The sequence below is a fragment of the Geotrypetes seraphini genome, chromosome 2, assembly GCF_902459505.1.
Source record: "Geotrypetes seraphini chromosome 2, aGeoSer1.1, whole genome shotgun sequence".
Lineage (NCBI taxonomy): Eukaryota > Metazoa > Chordata > Amphibia > Gymnophiona > Dermophiidae > Geotrypetes > Geotrypetes seraphini.
Window position 1 is genome coordinate 395,025,474 of NC_047085.1, and position 20,814 is coordinate 395,046,287.

The 20,814-nt window shown below is 47.4% G+C and overlaps 1 protein-coding gene across 4 annotated transcripts in view; it reads left to right on the forward strand.

The window, feature by feature from the left end:
• The window catches only part of TRA2A (transformer 2 alpha homolog), a 234,683-nt gene that overhangs the window by 148,537 nt on the left and 65,332 nt on the right, over positions 1–20,814 (forward strand). For all 4 annotated transcript variants that reach the window (XM_033930863.1, XM_033930860.1, XM_033930861.1 and 1 more), the window contains exon 5: positions 4,327–4,442. In XM_033930863.1, the coding sequence (XP_033786754.1) occupies positions 4,327–4,442 (116 nt within the window). The remainder of the gene's footprint in view (positions 1–4,326; positions 4,443–20,814) is intronic.

The window sequence follows — 20,814 nt, forward strand, 5'->3', positions numbered from 1 at the left end:
TGGTGAAGACAGGAGGGGGGGGAAGGACTCTGAAAGCACTTGAAGACAGAGGAGGGAGAAGGACGCTGAAAGCACATGGGGGAATACAAAGGGGTGGAGAAGGACGCTGAAAGGCCATGGGAAGGGCGGGGGGGGGGAAGGACTCTGAAAGCACTTGTGGAAGACAGAGGGGGGAGAAGGATGCTGAAAGCACATGGGGAAGACAAAGGGGTGGAGAAGGATGCTGAAAGGCCATGGGGAAGACAGAGAGGGAGAAGGACGCTGAAAGGACATGGGGAAGATGGGGGGGAGAAGGACACTGAAAGGAAATGAGGAAGAGAGAGTAGGGAGAAGGTGCTGGCAGGGAAGAAGACAGATGCCAGACTATGGGGGGAGCAGAGAGAAGAAGATGGGTGCCAGACCAATTTGGAAGGGGGAAGAAAGGGAGAGGCACAGTAACAGAGCAAATGGAAGATGCAGAAGGAAGAGAGACAGTGGATGGAAGGAATTGAATGAGAACATGAGGAAAGCAGAAACCAGGCAACAAAGGTAGGAAAATAATTCTATTTCTTTTTTTTTTTTTTTTTTGCTTCAGGATAAAGAAGTATATTAGTTGTGTTGATAAAAATTTATAAACATTAGAGGCTCTGGTAGAAACCCGTTTACAAAGTATGTATTCTTCCCAATTAATATTTTCAAATTAATAAAGTCTTTTTGCTTATTTGTAAATGGGTTTCTACCAGAGCCTTTAATTCAGTAGCATAATTAAATGAAATAACTATTTCTGAAGTTTATAGGGACGGGCGGGGACGGAGGGGATCCCTCACGGGGACGGGTGGGGACGGAGGGGATTCCTCACGGGGACGGGTGGGGATGGAGGGATTCCTCACGGGGACGGGTGGGGACGGGTGGGACTTTGGCGGGGACGGGTGGTATTTCTGTCCCCGCGCAACTTTCTACTACAGGGGAGATATGGGAAATTAGACCAGTAAGCCTCACTTCAGTGCCGGGCAAAATGGAAGAAACGATTATAAAAAATAAAATTGTGGAACACATAGACAAGCATGATTTAATGAGACTGAGTCAGCTTGGATGTAGCCGAGGGAGATCTTGCCTCACCAATTTGTATGACTTCTTTGAAGATGTGAATAAATGTGGATATAGGTGAGCCGGTTGATATAGTGTATCTAGATTTTCAGAAAGCTGTTGATAAAGTTCCTCACGAGAGGCTCCTGAGAAAATTAAAGTGTCATAGTATAGGTGGCAAAGTTCAGTTGTGGATTAGGAATTGGTTATCGGATAGAAAACAGAGGGTTGAGTTAAATGGTCATTTTTCTCAATGGAGGAGAGTAAACGGTGGCATGCCGCAGGGGTCTGTACTGAGACCCATGCTATTTAACTCATTTATAAATGATCTGGAAATTGGAACGACGAGTGAGGTGATTAAATTTACAGATGATACTAAACTGTTCATAGTTGTTAAAATGCATTTGGATTGTGAAAAATTGCAGGCGGACCTTAGGAAACAGGGAGCTCCCGTACGAGGAGCGGTTGGGGAATTTGCAGCTCTACTCACTCGAGGAGCGTCGAGAGAGGGGAGATATGATCGAGACATTCAAATATCTCACGGGCCGCATCAAGGTGGAAGAAGACATCTTCTTCAAGGGTCCCGCGGCAACAAGGGGGCATTCGTGGAAAATCAGGGGCGGGAAACTGCACAGTGACACTAGGAAGTTCTTCTTCACTGAAAGGGTGGTTGATCGCTGGAATAGTCTTCCACTTCGGGTTATTGAGGCCACCAGTGTGGCGGATTTTAAGGCCAGATGGGATAGACATGTGGGATCTATCCGCAAAGATAGATAGCGAGGATCACTGGAGTGGGCAGACTTGATGGGCCGTGGCCCTTATCTGCCGTCTATTTCTATGTTTCTATGGGCGTCCAAATGGCAGATGAAATTTAATGTATACAAATGCAAAGTGATGCACATTAGAAAGAAAAACCTGAATCACAGTTAATGGATGCTAGGGTCTACCTTGGGGAATACCGCCCAAGAAAAGGATCTGGGTATCATCGTAGAAACCTTCCACCCAATGTACAGTGGCGGCCAAAAAAGCAAACAGTATGCTAGGAATTGTTAAAAAAGGGATGGTTAACAAGTCTAAGAATGTTATAATGCCCTTGTAACGCTCCATGGTGCAACCTAATCTGGAGTATTGCGTTCAGTTCTGGACTCCTTATCTCAAGAAAGATATAGTGGCGCTTGAAAAGATTCAAAGAAGAGCGATCAAGATGGTAAAGGGGATGGAACTCTTCTTGTATGAGGAAAGACTACAACGGTTATGGCTCTTCAGCTTGGAAAAGAGATGGCTAAGGGGAGATATGATTGAAGTCTACAAAATCTTGAGTGGAGTAGAACGGGTACAAGTGGATCGATTTTCCACTCTGTCAAAAATTACAAAGACTAGGGGACATTCGATGAAGTTACAGAGATACTTTTCAAACCAATAGTTGGAAATATTTTTTTCACTCAGAGAATAGTTAAGCTCTTGAACACGTTGCCAGAGGATGTGGTAAGAGCGGATAGTGTAGCTGGTTTTAAGAAAGGTTTGGACAAGTTCCTGGAAGAAAAGTCCCTAGTCTGTTATTGAGAAAGACATGGGAGAAGCCACTGATTGCCCTGGATTGGTAGCATGGAATATTGCTACTCCTTGGGTTTTGGCCAGGTACTGGTGACCTGGATTGGCCACTGTGAGAACGGGCTACTGGGCTTGATGGACCATTGATCTGACCCAGTAAGGCTGCTATTATGTTCTTATTTTCTGGATCGATGAGTAGAGGATGTAGGTGATAGAGATTTCCTTCGTACATACAGGAGAAATTTGTCTAGATTTTGAGCAATGCTTCCCAGACTGTAAAGTTAGGGTAGAATGCTGGGACAGACTGGATCCATGTTTGGAATCATGAGGACATCTCTGTTTATGCTCCGAGGAAACCGAGCAATACCTGGAACATTTTTGCCTCAAAGAAGGAGAGCTGTGTCTCGATGTTAACGAAGAAGAGAAAAAAGCTCAAGTGCTCAAAAACTACGAAAAAAATAACCCAAAGGGTAAACAACAGGGAGAAAGAAGGCACTAGTTTGCACACTGAACCTGAAGGACTTCTTGGCTTTGCGGAAAAACTAGAACTGAGGAGACACGCGCCCTACATCGGGCAGGAATGCACTCGCGCATGTGCAGTGCAGTCGGTTGCAAACTTTTTACAGTTCTTCAAGCAAAATGGCTTTTGCAGCTGTCCACATTGGGGCTCCGCGGATGACGTCACCCATATGTTGAAGATCTGCCTGATGTCCCTGGATAACACCTGTTACGGTAAGTAACTGTGCTATTTTGTGTATTTAAATATATGGCAGAAAATGTGACATTTTAGAGTTCTTTTCTAAAAAAAAAAAATTTTTAATTGGGCCAAAGTGCGGATCTGACATATGAATGCATATGTTTAATATGGTTAACTTTGTATGTTAATATTTAAACCTAACCTGATACAGATACCAATAATTGAATAAACACTTTGCTTTTAAATGCTTATTGAATGATGGCGTAAAAGGACAGCACAGAATAGACTAGCACATACCGCAACAGCTTTAGAGAAATGATATAATTAAGCTGAACCTACCATTTTACTCAGCATTGTTGGAGTAATCCATTTAAGTGAGATAGCAACTAGCATAAAATGGCAGCTGATTTGCCATGTGCAACCTGCAGGGAGCATGCTGGTCTGCGTTTTTAACATTTGAAAGGCTTTTTTTTTCTTCAGAAAGATATGTTTTGTGTACGAGGCTTGTCTTATTGACTAGTTTTATGTATGCTGATAAGCTGACGAACAAAACTTAAAGTACAAAGAGTTACCTAAGAGTTATTCAAACGCTTAGGGAAGTAGGAAGAAACAAATGAAGTGAAGAAATGAAGTGAACAAATGAACTCCAAAGGAATAACAGTAAATCCAATAGTAACAAAGTGGTAAACTAATCACTTATTGTAGATGACCCTACAACTTAAATGACATTTCAACGCTGTGTTCAGAGGCGTTCTTTATGTCAGACCAAAATACCAGTACACATCCAAATGCACATACTACATGCCAAACAAGTTTGCAGATTTAGAACACCTATCTGATAATTTTGATGAGTGAGAATATTACCCCACTTCATTTAAGTAGCAGCTTGATTTGGTGCTTATTTTTTTCATATAAATACTATCCCCTTCCCCCCACTGCTTTTGTAAAAGAATATTTATGAGAGTTATGTTTAGCGCAGACTTTAATGAAAAATTTTTGCTCGTTTTTTCAAGGCGATGGAACACGCAAATGGAATGGAACTAGATGGGCGGAGGATTCGAGTAGATTATTCCATCACCAAGCGGGCACATACTCCAACTCCAGGCATTTATATGGGAAGACCAACTCAGTGAGTTTCCAAAACTTCCGGGTGTGCTTTGTGGTCAATCAGCAATAGTTGATAGAAAAGGGGGTTTAAAGGGTTTCATGTTCTATTAAATCGGTCTTAGGCAAGTAATTACACATAACACTGTTAAATGGGGGGCAGGTAAATTGAATTTGGAAGAATTTAAAATGTTACTATAAAATTTTAAATACATCATCTATATCAGTGTTCTTCAACAGCTGGTCCGCAGACCGGTGCCGGTTCGCAGAAAATTCCTGCCAATCTGCGCAGGGCCGGCAAGATCGGATTGGGGCCATCGGCAGCGTCTGGGCTGTAATGGCGATGAGCGGCATCGGCTCCCTCCCCTCCCCCCGCAAAGCAATTCAAGATCGGCAACGGGTTCTCCCCGGCACTCAAGATCGGCAACGGGCCTCCCCCCTCCCGCAACGGCACTCAAGTTCGGCAACGGGCCGTCTTCTCTCCCCGGCATCAACAGCACTTCAGATCGGCAATGCAGTGCTAAGCCCAAAGCTTCCCCCCTGACTCAGCTTCCTGTTTCCACCCATGCAGTTCGAGTCAGAGGGAAGCTTTGGACTGAGCACTGCGTTGCCGATCTGAAGTGCAGTTGATGCCGGGGGGAGAAGGAGGCCCGTTGCCGATCTTGAGTGTCATCGTGGGGGCGGAGGGGCGTTGCCGATCTTGTAGCCAAAATCTGAAAGTAAGGTGAGAGAAAGCGAGAGAGATGGGCCTGTGGTGGATGGAGAGATTGAGAGAAGGGGGCAGATGATGGAAGTGGGGAGAAGGGGCAGATGATGGAAGTGGGGGGAAAGAGAAAGGGCAGATGATGAAAGTGGGGAGAAGGGGGAGAGAGAAGAGGGCAGATGATGATGGAAGTGGGGAGAGAGAATAGGGCAGATGATGGAAGTGGGGAGAAGGGAGAGCAAATGCTGAATGGACGTGGAGAAAAGAGAACACATACTGAATGGAAGGAGGGATAAAGAAAAAGGACATGCTGGATGGTGGAAGAAGATAGTGAGATAGTGGAGGGGTGAAAGAAAGGGGTTGCTTGCTGTGGGTAGACACAGTGAAAAGAAGGAAACTGAGGACTGCATAGTAAAAGAATTTAATTTAGACGGAAGCAGAAAATAAAGAAGGAAGACTAGAGAAAGAAAGGGAAGAGAGAGAGGAGAAAGAGATGCCAGAGAACGGGGAAGGAGACAGAGATCAGATCTGAGCGGAGGAGAAGAGAGAGATGAAAGGAGAAAGATGCCAGACCATGAGGGAACAGAGGGAAGATGATGGATGCCAGAGCAAAGGGAGGGGTCTAGAGGAGAGATGGCAGGGGGAGACAGACAGTGGATGGAAGGGACAGACAGTGGATGGAATGGGCAGATGCTGGATTGAAGAGACAGGGTAGACACTGGAAGGAAAAGAGTGAAAAGAAGATAAAAGCAGAAACCAGAGACAACAAAAGGTAGAAAAAAATAATTTTATTTCTATTTTGTCATTAGAATATATCAGATTTGAAATATTTATCCTGCTAAAGACATAACTGGGAACTTGGGAACTGCAAAGCCCAGGCAGTGCTTCTTTAGCTTCCAGCTGGCTTAGGGCTCTCTCTGACAAGGGGGCACTCCCCTAACACTATTCCTGTCATGTGTGACTGCAGTATTCTGTTAGCATGATATTTTTGTGTAGCATTCTGTAATAATTTGGTTTGTTCAGTTTTCTTGATAGTAGAGGGGATATATGTGAAGGGGAGGGGAGACAGGGGTTTTGTTGGTCCTTGCTCTGTATATTTGTATTTATAAAATGACAATTGTACAGAATATTGTTTCTTTTTATACTTTAATAAAATACGTTCAATATAAAATCATAACTGCAGCTTGTGCAGATGGGATCAGAAGGTTTGCGGGGTCCGAGCTCGCGGAGACGGGGTGGAAATGTGTTTTTTTTAAATTTCAGTCTTAGTAGTTTGCCGGTCCACAAAATAATTTTTATTTCTGCCGGTCCACGGGTGTAAAAAGGTTGAAAAACACTGATCTATATCATTTATTATGTAGTGGTTTCGTGGCTTGAAAAAATACCAACTTAAGCACCCTCGGTGATCTGTACATTTCTTTATTTTGGTTTGGTTTTTTGGGGGGGTGGGGGAAGGGGGTTAAAGATTGATTTCAGTTTTCACAGCTAGTTAGTTTTCTCTAGATGAGAACATATAACTAATGAATTTGAAATGTGAAAGCACTAAAATAGATATGTGTACTCTAATTCCACAAGAAAAGGGCCAAAAATGCATCTCACCTGGTTTGTGGATTATTTTCTTAGTGGAGATTTAGTTTGTGTTTCTGAATGATATTACTCTAAAAAGAACAAGCATATAAAAACTTAATCTAAAATGCTGCTGCAAACTGGTGCCTGGAATAGGTAAGACCCATTAAGTGACTCTGTTAAATTAGATGTAGGAAAAGCTAGGTCTGTTAGGTGAGATATTCAAATTGTTGCTTTGCTCGTTGGCCACTAAGGTATGAGAGAGGACATGGTAGATGTGCTGAGGTGTGCAGCAGTATTACTACTACTTATCATTTCTATGGCAGTACACCTCTGAAGCCTGAGTGTGATGCTCCCTTCTGATTAGGCGGTGATCTTCTGACATTGAGCCTTAACAGTGTAATGGTATTCTATTATAGAAATAGACGACAGATAAGGGCCACGGCCCATCTAGTCTGCCCACCCTAATGACCCTCCCCTACCTTTACTCTGTGAATAGATCCCACGTGTCGATCCCATTTGGCCTTAAAATCAGGCACGCTGCTGGCCTCAATCACTTGAAGTGGAAGACTATTCCAGCGATCAACCACCCTTTCAGTGAAAAAGAATTTCCTGGTGTCACCGTGCAGTTTCCCGCCCCTGATTTTCCACGGATGCCCTCTTGTTGCCGTGGAACCCTTGAAAAAGAAGATATCTTCTTCCGCCTAGATGTGGCACGTGAGATACTTGGAACGTCTCGATCATGTCTCCCCTCTCTCTGCGTTCCTCGAGTGAGTATAGCTGCAATTTATCTAGCCGTTCCTCGTAAGGGAGATCCTTGAGTCCCGAGACCATCTGGGTGGCCATTCTCTGGACCAACTCCAGTCTCAGCACATCCATGCGATAATGCGGCCTCCAGAATTGCACACAGTATTCCAGGTGGGGCCTCACCATGGATCTATACAATGGCATAATGACTTCAGGCTTACGGCTGATGAAACCCCTGCGTATGCAACCTAAGATTTGCCTTGCCTTGGATGAAGCTTGATCCACTTGATTGGCAGCCTTCATGTCCTCACTGACGATCACCCCTAAGTCTCGTTCTGCTACAAATCTTGTTAGGATCTCGCCATTAAGGGTATAAGTCTTGCATGGATTTTAGCTGCCCAGGTGCATGACTTTGCATTTTTTGGCATTGAAGCTGAGTTGCCAGGTCCTAGACCAGCGCTCCAGTAGGAGTAGGTCGTGCATCATGTTGTCGGGCATTGGATTTTTGTCCGTTGTGCTTTTGCCCACTACATTGCTTAGTTTGGTGTCATCGGCGAATAATGTTATTTTACCTCGGAGCCCTTCTGCCAAGTCTCTTATAAAGATGTTGAATAGGATCGGGCCCAAGACCGAGCTCTGCGGCACTCCACTGATCACCTCCGTCATTTTGGAGGGGGTGCCGTTCACCACTACCCTCTGAAGCCTATCTCCAAGCCAGTTCCCAACCCATTTCGTCAATGTGTCGCCCAATCCTATAGAACTCATCTTGCTCAGCAACCTGCGGTGTGGTATGCTATCAAATGCTTTGCTAAAGTCCAGGTATACGATGTCCAGGGACTTCCCAACATCCAGCTTGCCTGTCACCCAGTCAAAGAAGCTGTTATCCCAGGACAAGCAGGCATGATATTCTCACATGTGGGTGACGTCATCTACGGAGCCCCGGCGCGGACAGCTTTTCAAGCAAACTTGATTGAAGTTTCAAGTTTGCACACTGCACCACGCATGTGCGTGCCTTCTCGCCCACTAGAGGGCGCATCCCACCTCGTGGTCCTCAGTTCAAATTTTTCCGCGGAGCAAGAAAGCCCTGTGGATCTGAGCTCCAGTGTTTTTGCCTTCTAGCTGCCGCGTTTAGTTTGTTTTTCCCTTCGAATTAGTTCGCGGTGCTGTTTTTCCTTTCGGTTCTTTTCAAAAAAAAAAAAAAAAAGTCTTTCGTTTTTCATCGGACTCCGGGGGCTCCCGGAATCCGTGGCCGCGGGACGTCGGTTCGTTCCCGGCCTTCTTCTTTTTCTTCGTGGATGTCCCGTCCTGTTACGGGATTCAAAAAGTGCAGCCGGTGTGAAAGGTTGCTTTCCATCACCGACCCTCACCGGTGGTGCATTGTCTGTCTTGGGCCCGAACATCCGACAGACTCGTGTGATCGCTGTGCTACCTTCCAAAACAAGGCCCTCCGTCGCCGTAAGGCAAGAATGGCCGAATTGTTCGCCGTCGACGCACCTAAGGCCTCGACGTCGGCCTCGGCTCCGGCCCCGGCCTTGACCTCGGCCTTGGCGTCCTCGGGGGCCTCGGCCTCGCCTCGGCCCTCTTCCTCGAAGGCGTCGTCAGTGAAGCAAGCTTCGGGTAAGTCCTCTGTTCCATCCCCTTCAGCAAAGAAGCCATCCTCGAGTCAGGCCAAGGCGGGTGGGTCGACCCCGGCCCCGCACACCCCGAGGGAATACTCGAGACCGAGGTCGCCCTCCAGGGAGTGTGCCCCGGACTCGGAACTCCCCACCTTCGTGGGGATTCCGGCCTTCCAGGATCTCCTCCGAGCTCTGATCTCATCGGAGCTGTCGGGAGCCCTGGAAGTGTTGCAGCGTGCTGCGGTTCCGGCGGCCTCGACCTCGGCCGGGGCGCCTTCGGTCTCGGAGGCCCCGGCCTCGGCTCCCTCGGGAGCCCTGACCTCGGCGACCTCGGTCTCGGGTACGGTGGCCCCGTTCGCCTCGGTCTCGGCCCCGCCCCGGACCTCGACCTCGGGGGAACCCCCTGAGCGGAGTGTAAGGCCCAAGGAAAAGTCGCGCAGAGTGCGCCGTCTTTCCTCCTCTTCCTCCGGGTCTTCCAGACACGCCTCGCCCTCGACGCGACCTCGGACGGGGCGTCGATCGAGGAAGTCTAAGCGACCCCGAGGCTCGCCTCGGCGCGACCGCTCCTCGTCGTTCGGGGGCGAGGCGCTGCAGGTGTCGGAGTTGCGCCTCGACAACCCGAGGCTCCTCCGCTCACCTCATGGGAAGTCTTCCCGGGCCGGCTCGCCGAGGAAACGGGAGAGTGTCCCACGAACCCCTGGGTCCTCACCCAAGGGCTCTGCGAGGAGGATAACTTCCCCTTCCCCCTCGAGGGCCCTCGAGAGGGGATCCTGGGATTCGGGATCGGTTAGGGATCCTCATTATTCCCATGAGGCTTCCCCCCTCTCCTCGGTGGGGCGGTCGAGAACCCCGTCTCCCCAGGCTAGGCCGTCCTCATTTTCATCCTTCGTTCAGGACATGGCCCAAGCCCTGGGGATTGACCTGATGGTAGGCTCTCGGTATTCCAAAGAATTTTTGGAGGAACAGGACCTCCCCACTCTTCCTAGGGAGGTGCCTAGACTCCCTCTCAACAGTGTCCTTCTGCAAACCTGGCTGAATAACCTGTCAAACCCTCTTACAGTCACGTCTGTGCCTTCAAAAATGGAATCGAAGTATAGGACGATTCCCCCTAAAGGGTTCGATAAGGCGCAGCTCTCACATCAGTCTCTTCTGGTGGAGTCTGCTCTTAAAAAATCACAGCCCTCACGGGTTTCTGCGGCGGTTCCACCAGGCAGGGAGGGGCGGACCCTGGACAAGTTTGGCCGTCGCCTCTATTCAAATTCCCTGATGGCCACCAGGGTTCTAAATTACGCCTTCACCTTTTCCTCCTATTTGCGTGGTATGGTGAAGGACCTTCCTCAATATCGAAACTCGTTACCGGACTCCCAAAGAGCAGGATTCGATAAGTTTATGTCCAACCTGTCTCAATTGCGGTTGTACCTATTCCACGCAGTGTACGACGCCTTTGAGCTGGTTTCGAGGGTGTCGGCCCTCGCGGTGGCCATGCGCCGCTTGGCCTGGCTTCGCACCCTCGACATGGACCCAAACCTGCAGGAACGCCTGGCAGACTTGCCTTGTGTGGGGTCCGAGTTATTCGACGAGTCATTGGATGCGGCGACCAAACGCTTGTCGGAACAGGAGCGCTCTCTAGCATCCCTGGTCCGCCCCAAACCTAGACCCCCGCCGCAGAAACCCTTTCGGCCTCCGCCGCGCCGATACCCTCAGAAGTCGACCCCGGCTTTCTCGAGACCGCCTCCGAGACGTCCGTCTCAGCGAGGCAGAGGGGGACAAACCCAAGCCCAGGCGCAGGGCCCTTCTAAGCCCGCGCCTTCCTTTTGACGGGCTGAGCGGACGGGGCGGGTTCCCCTCCGCACTTTCACAGGAACCCCTTCCTATCGGTGGCCGTCTTCGGTCCTTCCGGGAGGCATGGACCGGGATTACCTCAGACGCTTGGGTGCTCCGGATCGTCTCCGAGGGCTACTCGCTCAACTTTGTGTCCTCGCCGCCGGACAGTCCTCCAAGTTTAGTCCCCTGCAACCGTTCGCAGCTACCGACCCTTATAACCGAAGCCAAAGCCCTCTTGAAGCTTCGGGCGGTCGAGCCGGTCCCCAAGGACCAGTGGGGTACGGGGTTTTACTCCCGCTACTTTTTGGTCCCAAAAAAGACCGGGGACCTGCGCCCCATACTGGACCTCAGGAAGCTCAACAAATTCCTGGCCCGGGAGAAGTTTCGAATGCTATCTCTCCCGGTTTTGTACCCCCTCTTGGGGGAAGGGGACTGGATGTGCTCCCTCGACCTGAAGGAAGCATACACCCATGTTCCGGTGCACCCCGCCTGTCGAAGATTCTTACGATTCCAGGTGGGGGACCTCCACCTCCAGTACAGGGTACTGCCCTTCGGCCTGGCCGCGTCCCCACGAGTATTCACGAAGTGCATGGTGGTGGTTGCAGCAGCCCTCAGGTCACGTGGACTCCATGTGTTCCCTTACCTGGACGATTGGCTCATCAAAGCCCCGACCAGGGAGGGGGTTATCTCAGCGACCCGACAGTCGATTGCCTTCCTGCAAACTCTCGGGTTCGAGATAAACTTTCCAAAGTCTCAGTTGAAGCCGTCGCAGTCTCTTCAATTCATAGGTGCGGTGCTGGACACGGTGCGCCTACGCTCCTACCTGCCGACCCAGCGGTTGGAAACCTTGGTACGGATGAGCCGCCAGGTCTCCCAACTATCGAGGGTGTCGGCCAAGCGCATGATGATGCTGCTGGGCCATATGGCCTCGACGGTACATGTCACGCCGTTTGCGAGGCTACATCTGAGGATCCCTCAGTGGACCCTCGCGTCCCAGTGGCGTCAGGAGTGCGACCCGGTGTCTCGCCTCATTTCGGTAACTCCGCCCTTGCGGAAATCGCTGCGTTGGTGGACAGACTCTTCAAATCTGTCCATGGGGCTATTGTTTCGCACTCCGCCTTTTCGCAAGGTCCTGACCACGGACTCCTCGGAGTACGCGTGGGGAGCCCATCTCGACGGTCTTCGCACGCAGGGCCTGTGGTCGGCAGAAGACCGTCAGTGTCATATCAACGTGCTAGAGCTGCGGGCCATCTTCCTAGCACTTCGAGCCTTCGTTCACATATTGCAGGACCAGGTGGTCCTCGTCCGCACGGACAATCAGGTGGCAATGTATTATGTGAACAAGCAGGGAGGAACGGGGTCATGGCCCCTCTGCTCCGAAGCTCTTCGCCTCTGGGAGTGGGCGGCCTCCCGGAACATCTTCCTCCGGGCGGTCTACATCCAAGGAGAACGGAATTGCCTGGCGGACAAACTGAGTCGACTTCTACAACCGCACGAGTGGACTCTACACTCAGCAGTTCTACGCGAGGTTTTCGCTCGCTGGGGAACGCCACAGGTGGATCTGTTTGCCTCTCCGGAGACACACAAACTACCACTATATTGTTCTCGGATGTACTCGCAGGACCGTCTGGAAGCGGATGCCTTCCTACTCGACTGGGAAGGGAGGTTCCTGTACGCATTCCCTCCGTTCCCTCTGATCATGCGAACGTTGGTACACCTAAAATCGTCCACGGCCACGATGATTCTCATAGCACCTCGGTGGCCGCGTCAGCACTGGTTCTCCCTGCTGCTCCAGCTCAGTGCCAGAGAGCCTCTTCCCCTGCCTGTCTCTCCTTCTCTGCTGTCTCAGAGTCAAGGATCCATGTTACATCCCAATCTGCAGTCATTGCACCTGACAGCCTGGTTTCTTGTTCCCTGACTCCTCCGGACCTGTCTCAATCGGTGAAGGAGGTGTTGGAAGCCTCCCGCAAGATCTCGACGAGGCTTTGCTATGCGCAGAAATGGACCAGGTTTTCCACCTGGTGCTCGTCTTTTCACCTGGATCCGGTATCAGTTCCGGTATCCTCGGTTTTAGAATATTTGTTTCATTTGTCGCGCTCCGGCTTGAAAACCACTTCGGTGCGGGTTCATCTCAGTGCGATTTCTGCTTTCCACCAACCTCTGGAGGGACGCCCTCTGTCACTCCATCCCTTGGTGACACGCTTCATGAAAGGGTTACTCAGGGTTTGTCCCCCTCTTAAGCCTCCGTCTGTCGTGTGGAATTTGAATGTGGTTCTGGCTCAACTGATGAAACCCCCGTTTGAGCCACTCAACAAGTCCCTCTTGAAATTTCTGACTTGGAAGGCGGTGTTTCTAATTGCCCTCACCTCCGCCAGGCGGATTGGGGAGTTGCAAGCCTTGGTTGCGGACCCTCCTTTCACTGTCTTTCATCACGACAAGGTGGTTCTCCGCACCCATCCTAAGTTTTTACCTAAAGTTGTTTCTGACTTCCACCTCAATCAGTCCATTGTCCTTCCTGTGTTCTTCCCGAAGCCCCACTCCCATCCTGGCGAGACGGCGCTTCACACGCTTGACTGTAAGAGGGCGTTGGCATTTTATCTTCAACGCACCAGGCCTCATCGGAAGGTTCCTCAAGAATTCAGAGAATCATTTAAAAATAAATCCACCCTCCCTCCCTCCCCCTGGATGTGCACATAATATATCAATAAAAATCAAATCTACAATAGATCAACAAAAGACGTCAATGGACCCCATATTAGCTTGAAAATTTTTATATTCCCTAACGATTCTGCAATCATTTTTTCATATCGAGCATAAATTTGCCCACCAGATTGTAAAGTTAAGACGGTCCCAATTTTTCCAGTTACTGATTCTTTCTTCATTTGGGACCCCCGATGAAGGTATGTTTTCCGAAACACGGACCGTGTCGTGTCCTTTGGCTTGTTTGCCCCTAGGTGATGTTATTAACTGCATTTTATCCAATAAACTTTGCCTGCATCATTGTATGCCTGTCTGCAGTTTTCCTTGTTTTTGCTTTCGTACTCTTGACTGCAGCCTTTGTTGGTTTCCCCTTTTGTTGTCTGACCCACACACACACACACACACACATACAAACTCACACTCCCCAGAATTTTTTTTCCAGCCAGGTGGCATGAAAAAGTTGTTGGTGGGGCGGGATGGGGAAATTAGGTGGTAGGGAAAATTAAATTTTTATTAGTTAATTATTATTATTATTAATTATTATCCAATGCTCAATATGATTCTTTTTTAAGGTTTGACACTTGTGCCAGAATATTTTTATTAAATTTAAGAAGTATCCAATTCTGGATCCTGCAACCCAAACAAAAATTTTAAATAATAATTTATTTCTTATATACCGCCAAAGCCATAGTAGTTCAAGGCGGTTTACAACAAAGAAGGGCTGGACAATCAGCGAATATAGAAACATAGAAACATAGAAAGATGACGGCAGATAAGGGCCATAGCCCATCAAGTCTGCCCACACTATTTACCCACCCTCTTAAATCTACTGACCCCCTAAAGAATAATTGTAATTATACTGTCACTCTACTGACCCGCTCATTCAGTCCTAGTGACCCTATCCCTTGGCATGACCTCGTAGGGATCCCACATAGGTATCCCATTTGTTCTTGAAGTCTGAGATGCTGCGTGCCTCGACCACCTGCACTGGAAGCTCGTTCCAATGCTCAATCACTCTCTCCGTGAAGAAGTATTTCCTGGTGTCTCCACGAAACTTCCCTCCCCTGAGCTTGAGCGGATGTCCTCTTGTGGTCTAGGGTCCCCTGAGAAGAAAGATATCATCTTCCACCTCTACCAGTCCCGTGATGTACTTAAATGTCTCAATCATGTCTCCCCTCTCCCTACGCTCCTCGAGAGTGTAGAGCTGCAATTTGCTCAGTCTTTCTTCGTACGGGAGACCCTTTAGCCCCGAGACCATCCTGGTGGCCATCCGCTGAACCGATTCGACTCTGAGCACATCCTTACGGTAATGCGGCCTCCAGAATTGAACACAGTATTCCAGATGTGGTCTCACCATGGCTCTGTACAGTGGCATCATGACTTCAGGTTTCCTGTTGACGAAGCTTCTCTTGATACAGCCTATCATTTGCCGTGCTTTAGATGAAGCCTTCTCCACTTGAGTGGCTGCTTTCATGTCAGCACTGATGATTACTCCTAAGTCTCGTTCTGCCGTAGTCCTTGCTAAAGTTTCTCCATTCAGGGTGTAAGTTCTGCAAGGATTTCCGTTGCCGAGATGCATGACCTTACATTTCTTGGCGTTGAAGCCCAGCTGCCAGATCAAGGACCAACTTTCTAAAGTATGCAGGTCTTGCTCCATAGCATCCTGAAGATTATAGCCGTTTACTACATTGCATAGTTTGGCGTCATCAGCGAATAAGGTTACCTTGCCTTGGAGCCCTTGAGTCAGATCCCTAATGAATATGTTGAAGAGGAGTGGGCCCAGGATCGAACCCTGTGGTACTCCGCTGGTCACCTCTGACATTTTAGAAAGGGTACCGTTGACCACCACCCTCTGAAGTCTGCCACTAAGCCAATCTTTAACCCATGCAGTTAGAGTCTCTCCTAATCCCATAGAATTCATCTTGTTCAGCAGCCTGCGGTGTGGGACGCTGTCAAACGCTTTGCTGAAGTCCAGGTACACGACGTCCAAGGACTCTCCTGAGTCTAGTCTTCTTGTTACCCAGTCAAAGAAGCTTATTAGATTGGACTGGCATGACCTACCCTTGGTGAATCCATGTTGGCTGGGATCCCGGAGATTTCCCTCGTTCAGGATCGTATTTAATTTATACTTAATTAGTGTTTCCATGAGTTTGCACACTATTGAGGTGAGGCTTACCGGTCTATAGTTTGCAGCCTCAGCCTTGCAACCCTTTTTATGTAGAGGAACGACATTGGCTGTTTTCCAGTCCAACGGAACTTTCCCCGTACTTAGTGAGAGATTGAAGAGCACCGCCAACGGTTCTGCCAGGACATCTCTCAATTCTCTGAGCACTCTTGGGTGTAAATTGTCCGGTCCCATGGCCTTGTTTACCTTTAGCCTTGCCAGTTCGTTGTAGACGTCCCCAGGAGTGAACTCAACGTTCTGAAACGGGTCATCCACGTCTTGTATTATCATCAACTGTGGTCCGTGTCCCGGTGCTTCGCAGGTGAAGACTGAGCAGAAATATTCATTTAGTAGTTCTGCTTTTTCTGAATCCGCCACCGCGTAGTTTCCGTCCGGTTGTCTAAGGCGTACTATACCGTCTGTGTTCCTTTTCCTATCGCTGATATACCTAAAGAAGGCTTTGTCCCCTTTTTTAATGTTTTTTGCCAGAGTTTCCTCCACTCGACTTTTGGCCTCCCTAACTGCTGTTTTGACCGCTGCCGATCTGGTTTTATATTCTACTTTAGTTTCTCTTCTCTGGGTGCGTTTGTAGGAAAGAAACGCTTTTTTCTTCTCCTTAATGAGGAGTGAGATCTCTTTAGTGAACCATTGGGGTTTGTTGTTTCTTTGCCGTTTATCTACTGATTTTATGTAGCGATTAGTTGCTTCGTGTATGGATGATTTCAGGTACGACCACATAGTTTCCACATTGCCGGTCTCTGCTTGGTCCTGTAGCGTCTGATGAACGTGATCTCCCATACGTGCGAAGTCGGCGCCCCGAAAGTTGAGCACCTTTGTTTTTGTGATTGATTTAGGGGATCCTTTCCCAATGTTGAACCATACCATGTTATGGTCGCTGGAGGCTAGCGTATCTCCCACCGAGACCTCTGAGATGCTTTCCCCGTTTGTGAGCACCAGGTCCAGGATCGTCTGGGCCCTAGTGGGCTCCGTTACCATCTGTCTGAGATGTACTCCTTTTATGGAGTTCAGAAGCCTCCTGCTGCTGCTGGTTGCTGCTGAAAATGTGTTCCAGTCTGCGTCAGGCATATTGAAGTCCCCTAGCAGCACAGTGTCACCCCGTAGAGTTATATTCTCTATGTCTTCAATTAATTCTGCGTCCATGTTTTCCGGTTGTCTTGGAGGTCTGTATACCACACCAAGATACAGGCATTTTTTACTACCTCGTGCCAGGTTAACCCAGAGGGACTCCCCGGTATACTTGACATCAGTGATCCTGGTAGTTTTGAGGTACAAACAGCTAGTAAAGATACAATTTAAATAGGTAAGCAGGATACCAGGTACAATTTATGTAGGAAGCAGGATACAGGTACAGTATATAGGGGCCATAAGTATAGGTGAGTAGGAGACAGGGGGAGGGTTTAGAGAAATTGGGAAATAGGGTTGGGCATAGAGGTCTTAGGTTACAAATCTGTTAAATAGGTTAGTTTTTAATAATTTTCTGAAGTTTAGGTAGGATGAGGAGCGCAAGATAATAATGCCCAACCAATCATTTAGTTGCCCTGCTTGGAAGACAAGTGTTCTATTCAGGTATCTTTTGTAGCGGCAGGCCTTTAGAGTTGGAAGGTTAAACAGGTGAGTTCTGCGTATGGGTCTAGATGGACAATCTAAGATAAAATGGGGAACCAGGTATAAGGGGGCTGAACCAAAAATGGATTTGAAACAGAGACAGGCAAACTTGAACTGTACTCTTGCTTCCATGGGCAGCCAGTGAAGTTTTTGGTAGTAGGGGGTTATGTGTTCCCATTTTTTTAGTCCAAAGATCAGTCAGATTGCTGAATTTTGGATGATTCGGAGTCTTTGAATGGTTTTTTGAAAGGAACACAGATAGATGATGTTACAGTAGTCGAGTAAGCTTAGAATGGAGGATTGCACCAGTAAGCGGAATGAGGTTGTGTAGAAGTACTTTCTGATAGTTCTTAGTTTCCATAAGGTGGAGAAGCTTTTTCTGACCAGTAAGTCGGTGTGTTCTTCAAGGGTAAGGCTGCAGTCTAGTGTCACTCCCAGAATTTTTTTGGAATCTGTGGTAGGAAAGACTTGACCATTCAAGGAGATTGATGAATCTTTGATTTTGTCATTCGGACATGCCAGGAAGAATTTGGTTTTTTCTGAATTGAATTTCAATTTGAAATCGGCCATCCATAGTTTGATTTGCTTTAAGATAGATGCCAGGTGATTTTTTGGTCTCGGGAGTTAAGTTAGTTAGGGGAAAGATTAAGGTGATGTTGTCAGCATAAATGTAGAATTTGATTTTCAAACTTTGCAATAGGTTCCCTAGAGAGGCCAGGTAGATGTTGAACAGTGTGGGGGACAGGGGGGAGCCCTGGGTAAATTGTATCTTTACCCAGTTGAAGGAATGAGTATTGTCACTGTAAACTTGATATGATCGTTTACTTAGAAAGCCCTGGAACCAATTTAACACATTGCCCGAGAGACCGATTGACTCCAAACAGTCCAAAAGAATGGCATGGTCGACTAAGTCGAAGGCACTACTTAAATCAAATTGCAGGATTAGTGCACTTGTGCCCCGGTTAAACAAGCTATGCAGGGAATCTAGTAGAGAAGCAATAACAGTTTCAGTGCTGTGTCCGGTACGAAAGCCTGACTGGTTATCATTTAGAATGTTGAATTTGTCCAGATAGGTTACTAAGTCTTGGTTGACCAGGCCTTCCATCAACTTTGTAAAGAAGGGAATGTTCGCAATGGGTCTGTAATTTGATGTCAGGTGGATGGGTTCTTTGGGGTTTTTTACGATCGGAGTAATTAGGATCTGGCCTAGGTCCTCAGGGAAGGTGCCTGACTGTAGGAGGGAAGAGAGCTAAGTGTGTAACTTGGCTTTGAAGGTGACCGGGGCAACTTTCATTACATTTGGTGGGCAACAGTCTAGTTTGCAGTGGGAGTTGGCATATTTTGAATAAAACTTGCAGAATTGTTGCCAGGTGGGAATGGTAAAGTTGTTCCAGAACAGATCAGCTCTGGGTTCGTCATGGATCTGAGCAACTGGGTAGTACAGATGGTTGGTTGTGATGGACAATATGGTGGATCTCAGATTGGAGATTTTGCTTTTGAAAAACTCGGCCAGGGCATTGGCCAGTGGAGGGGAGTCTGAGGTAGGACGGGTTAAGGTTTGAATGTCGTAAAGGTTGTTGACAGGCTGTTTGATGTCAGGGTTTGGGGAGCCAATTTTTAGAGCGTAAAAGTTAGTGCGTCTGGTAGTTATAAGTTTTTTGTATTCTTTTAATTTTGTTCTCCAATTGGTCTCTCTATACTATCCCAATATAAACAACTGGGTATAGTTCAAAAAGGAATGTTCCTAAAGGTCCTTGACAACAAAGTAACACATAGAGGAACAATGTATACTTCAAACGTCTTTTATCATACAATGGTGCTCAGATTCCACGATGGAAGAATAAAGAACTCAATAAAGGCAAAAGCCCTAAAGAGACTTAAATGGTATCGATCATTGCACCGGGTTGTAAAAGATGTTGTGAAGTGCTACTAAATTGGTTTATAAAGTTCATAAGTCCAGAAAGGGTAAATCCAATTTGTAAGTAACTTTAAATAGTTAAAGCTTCAAAAAAGTAAGCAACTTAGCTGAAATATAGAGCGTGCATAGGTGTAGCTGGGTCCTGACGCGTTTCGCCTCACCGGCTTCTTCAGAGAACCCACTCGCAAACTGTATATTCACTGCTAGTAAATGTATGTAAGTCCTGCAACATCAGAGAAACAAAGTGCATGGAAGTATCAGAATTTCAGTAATAAGTATCAAGTCTTAGCCAAAAAACTTTACCAAACTCTCGACGCTGACGGCGGGACACCTACTGTTGATTCTGTAATCTTTCAGAATCATTCCTTTTTGAACTATATCCAGTTGTTTATATTGGGATCCAGCATCTATTTATCTGGGTTATTTCATCATGGCGTCTACAGGCTGGGACACCATGTTATCGTTTACGGATCAACAAGCAGATGATATTTTATCATCATTCAAATTGTTCACACAAGAAGACGTCACTACACCCTCAGTAGATTGGGATAATTTAAGTTTTTTGCAAAAAAGATCGATTCGGGCTGAATTGCACGCTGCTACATTAGCCGAGTACTGTAGAGCCAAGCGCATTCCAAGAGGTCTCCGTATGCGGACCGAACCCCGTCTCTTTTTGGATAATGGGGGCTTCCTTGAGAAATGGAACGCCATATTAAATAAATGTTCCCAAGATCTCATGTTACTCATAATAGATACCACTAAACAAGAACTAAATACTTACCAATCTGAATTCCAAGAGAAAGTTGCTTTAGTGCAAAACACGTTACAACCAGATGAGTTTTCTAGCAAAATGTCTGAGTTTAAAAAATCCATGGAAGAATTTAGAGCTGATATAAGAAAAACAAAAATCGTCAAATTCAAACGAGATGAGGGTGATTACATCCGGGGGTATGTTTACCCCTGGATGGATCGCAATAGACGTTCTCGACAACCTAGGAAAATCACCTATGCACAGTCTTCTAGTGGATCTAGTGGAGAGGATCCCAGTACTGACTCAAGTAGCTCAACAATGACAGGTCCAATTCAAACCCGATCCACCACTGTAAATTTTCAAGGGACGGCCTCCCACAAAACAGGAGGTCCTCGGTCCACCAGGGGGAGGCGGCCTCCGAAACCCTGAGTGTAGGTAATAATGTATTCAACTTGTCCAGTAGGAGTTTGACAACAGGTGAGGTCGCTGTTCTTTCCAAAGGGTTGTCATTTGTCCCCTTTACAAATTACAACCCTCTGGATACCAGAATTAGCCTATATAAACTCATCAGAAAGTGTAATCTCAAACTATACTTTCAAGATAAATCATATGATTCTGGTCCCATGGAGTTACATAAATCTTCTACATGGAATCCCCCTGGGCCGTTGGATCCACACTTACAAGTTTTTCACAATCTAGTTGAGAGAGACATTTTGAATCTAGAACGCCAACCCTCCCATAGTAGACGCAATATGTCATCAGAAATGATCACAGCCTTAAAA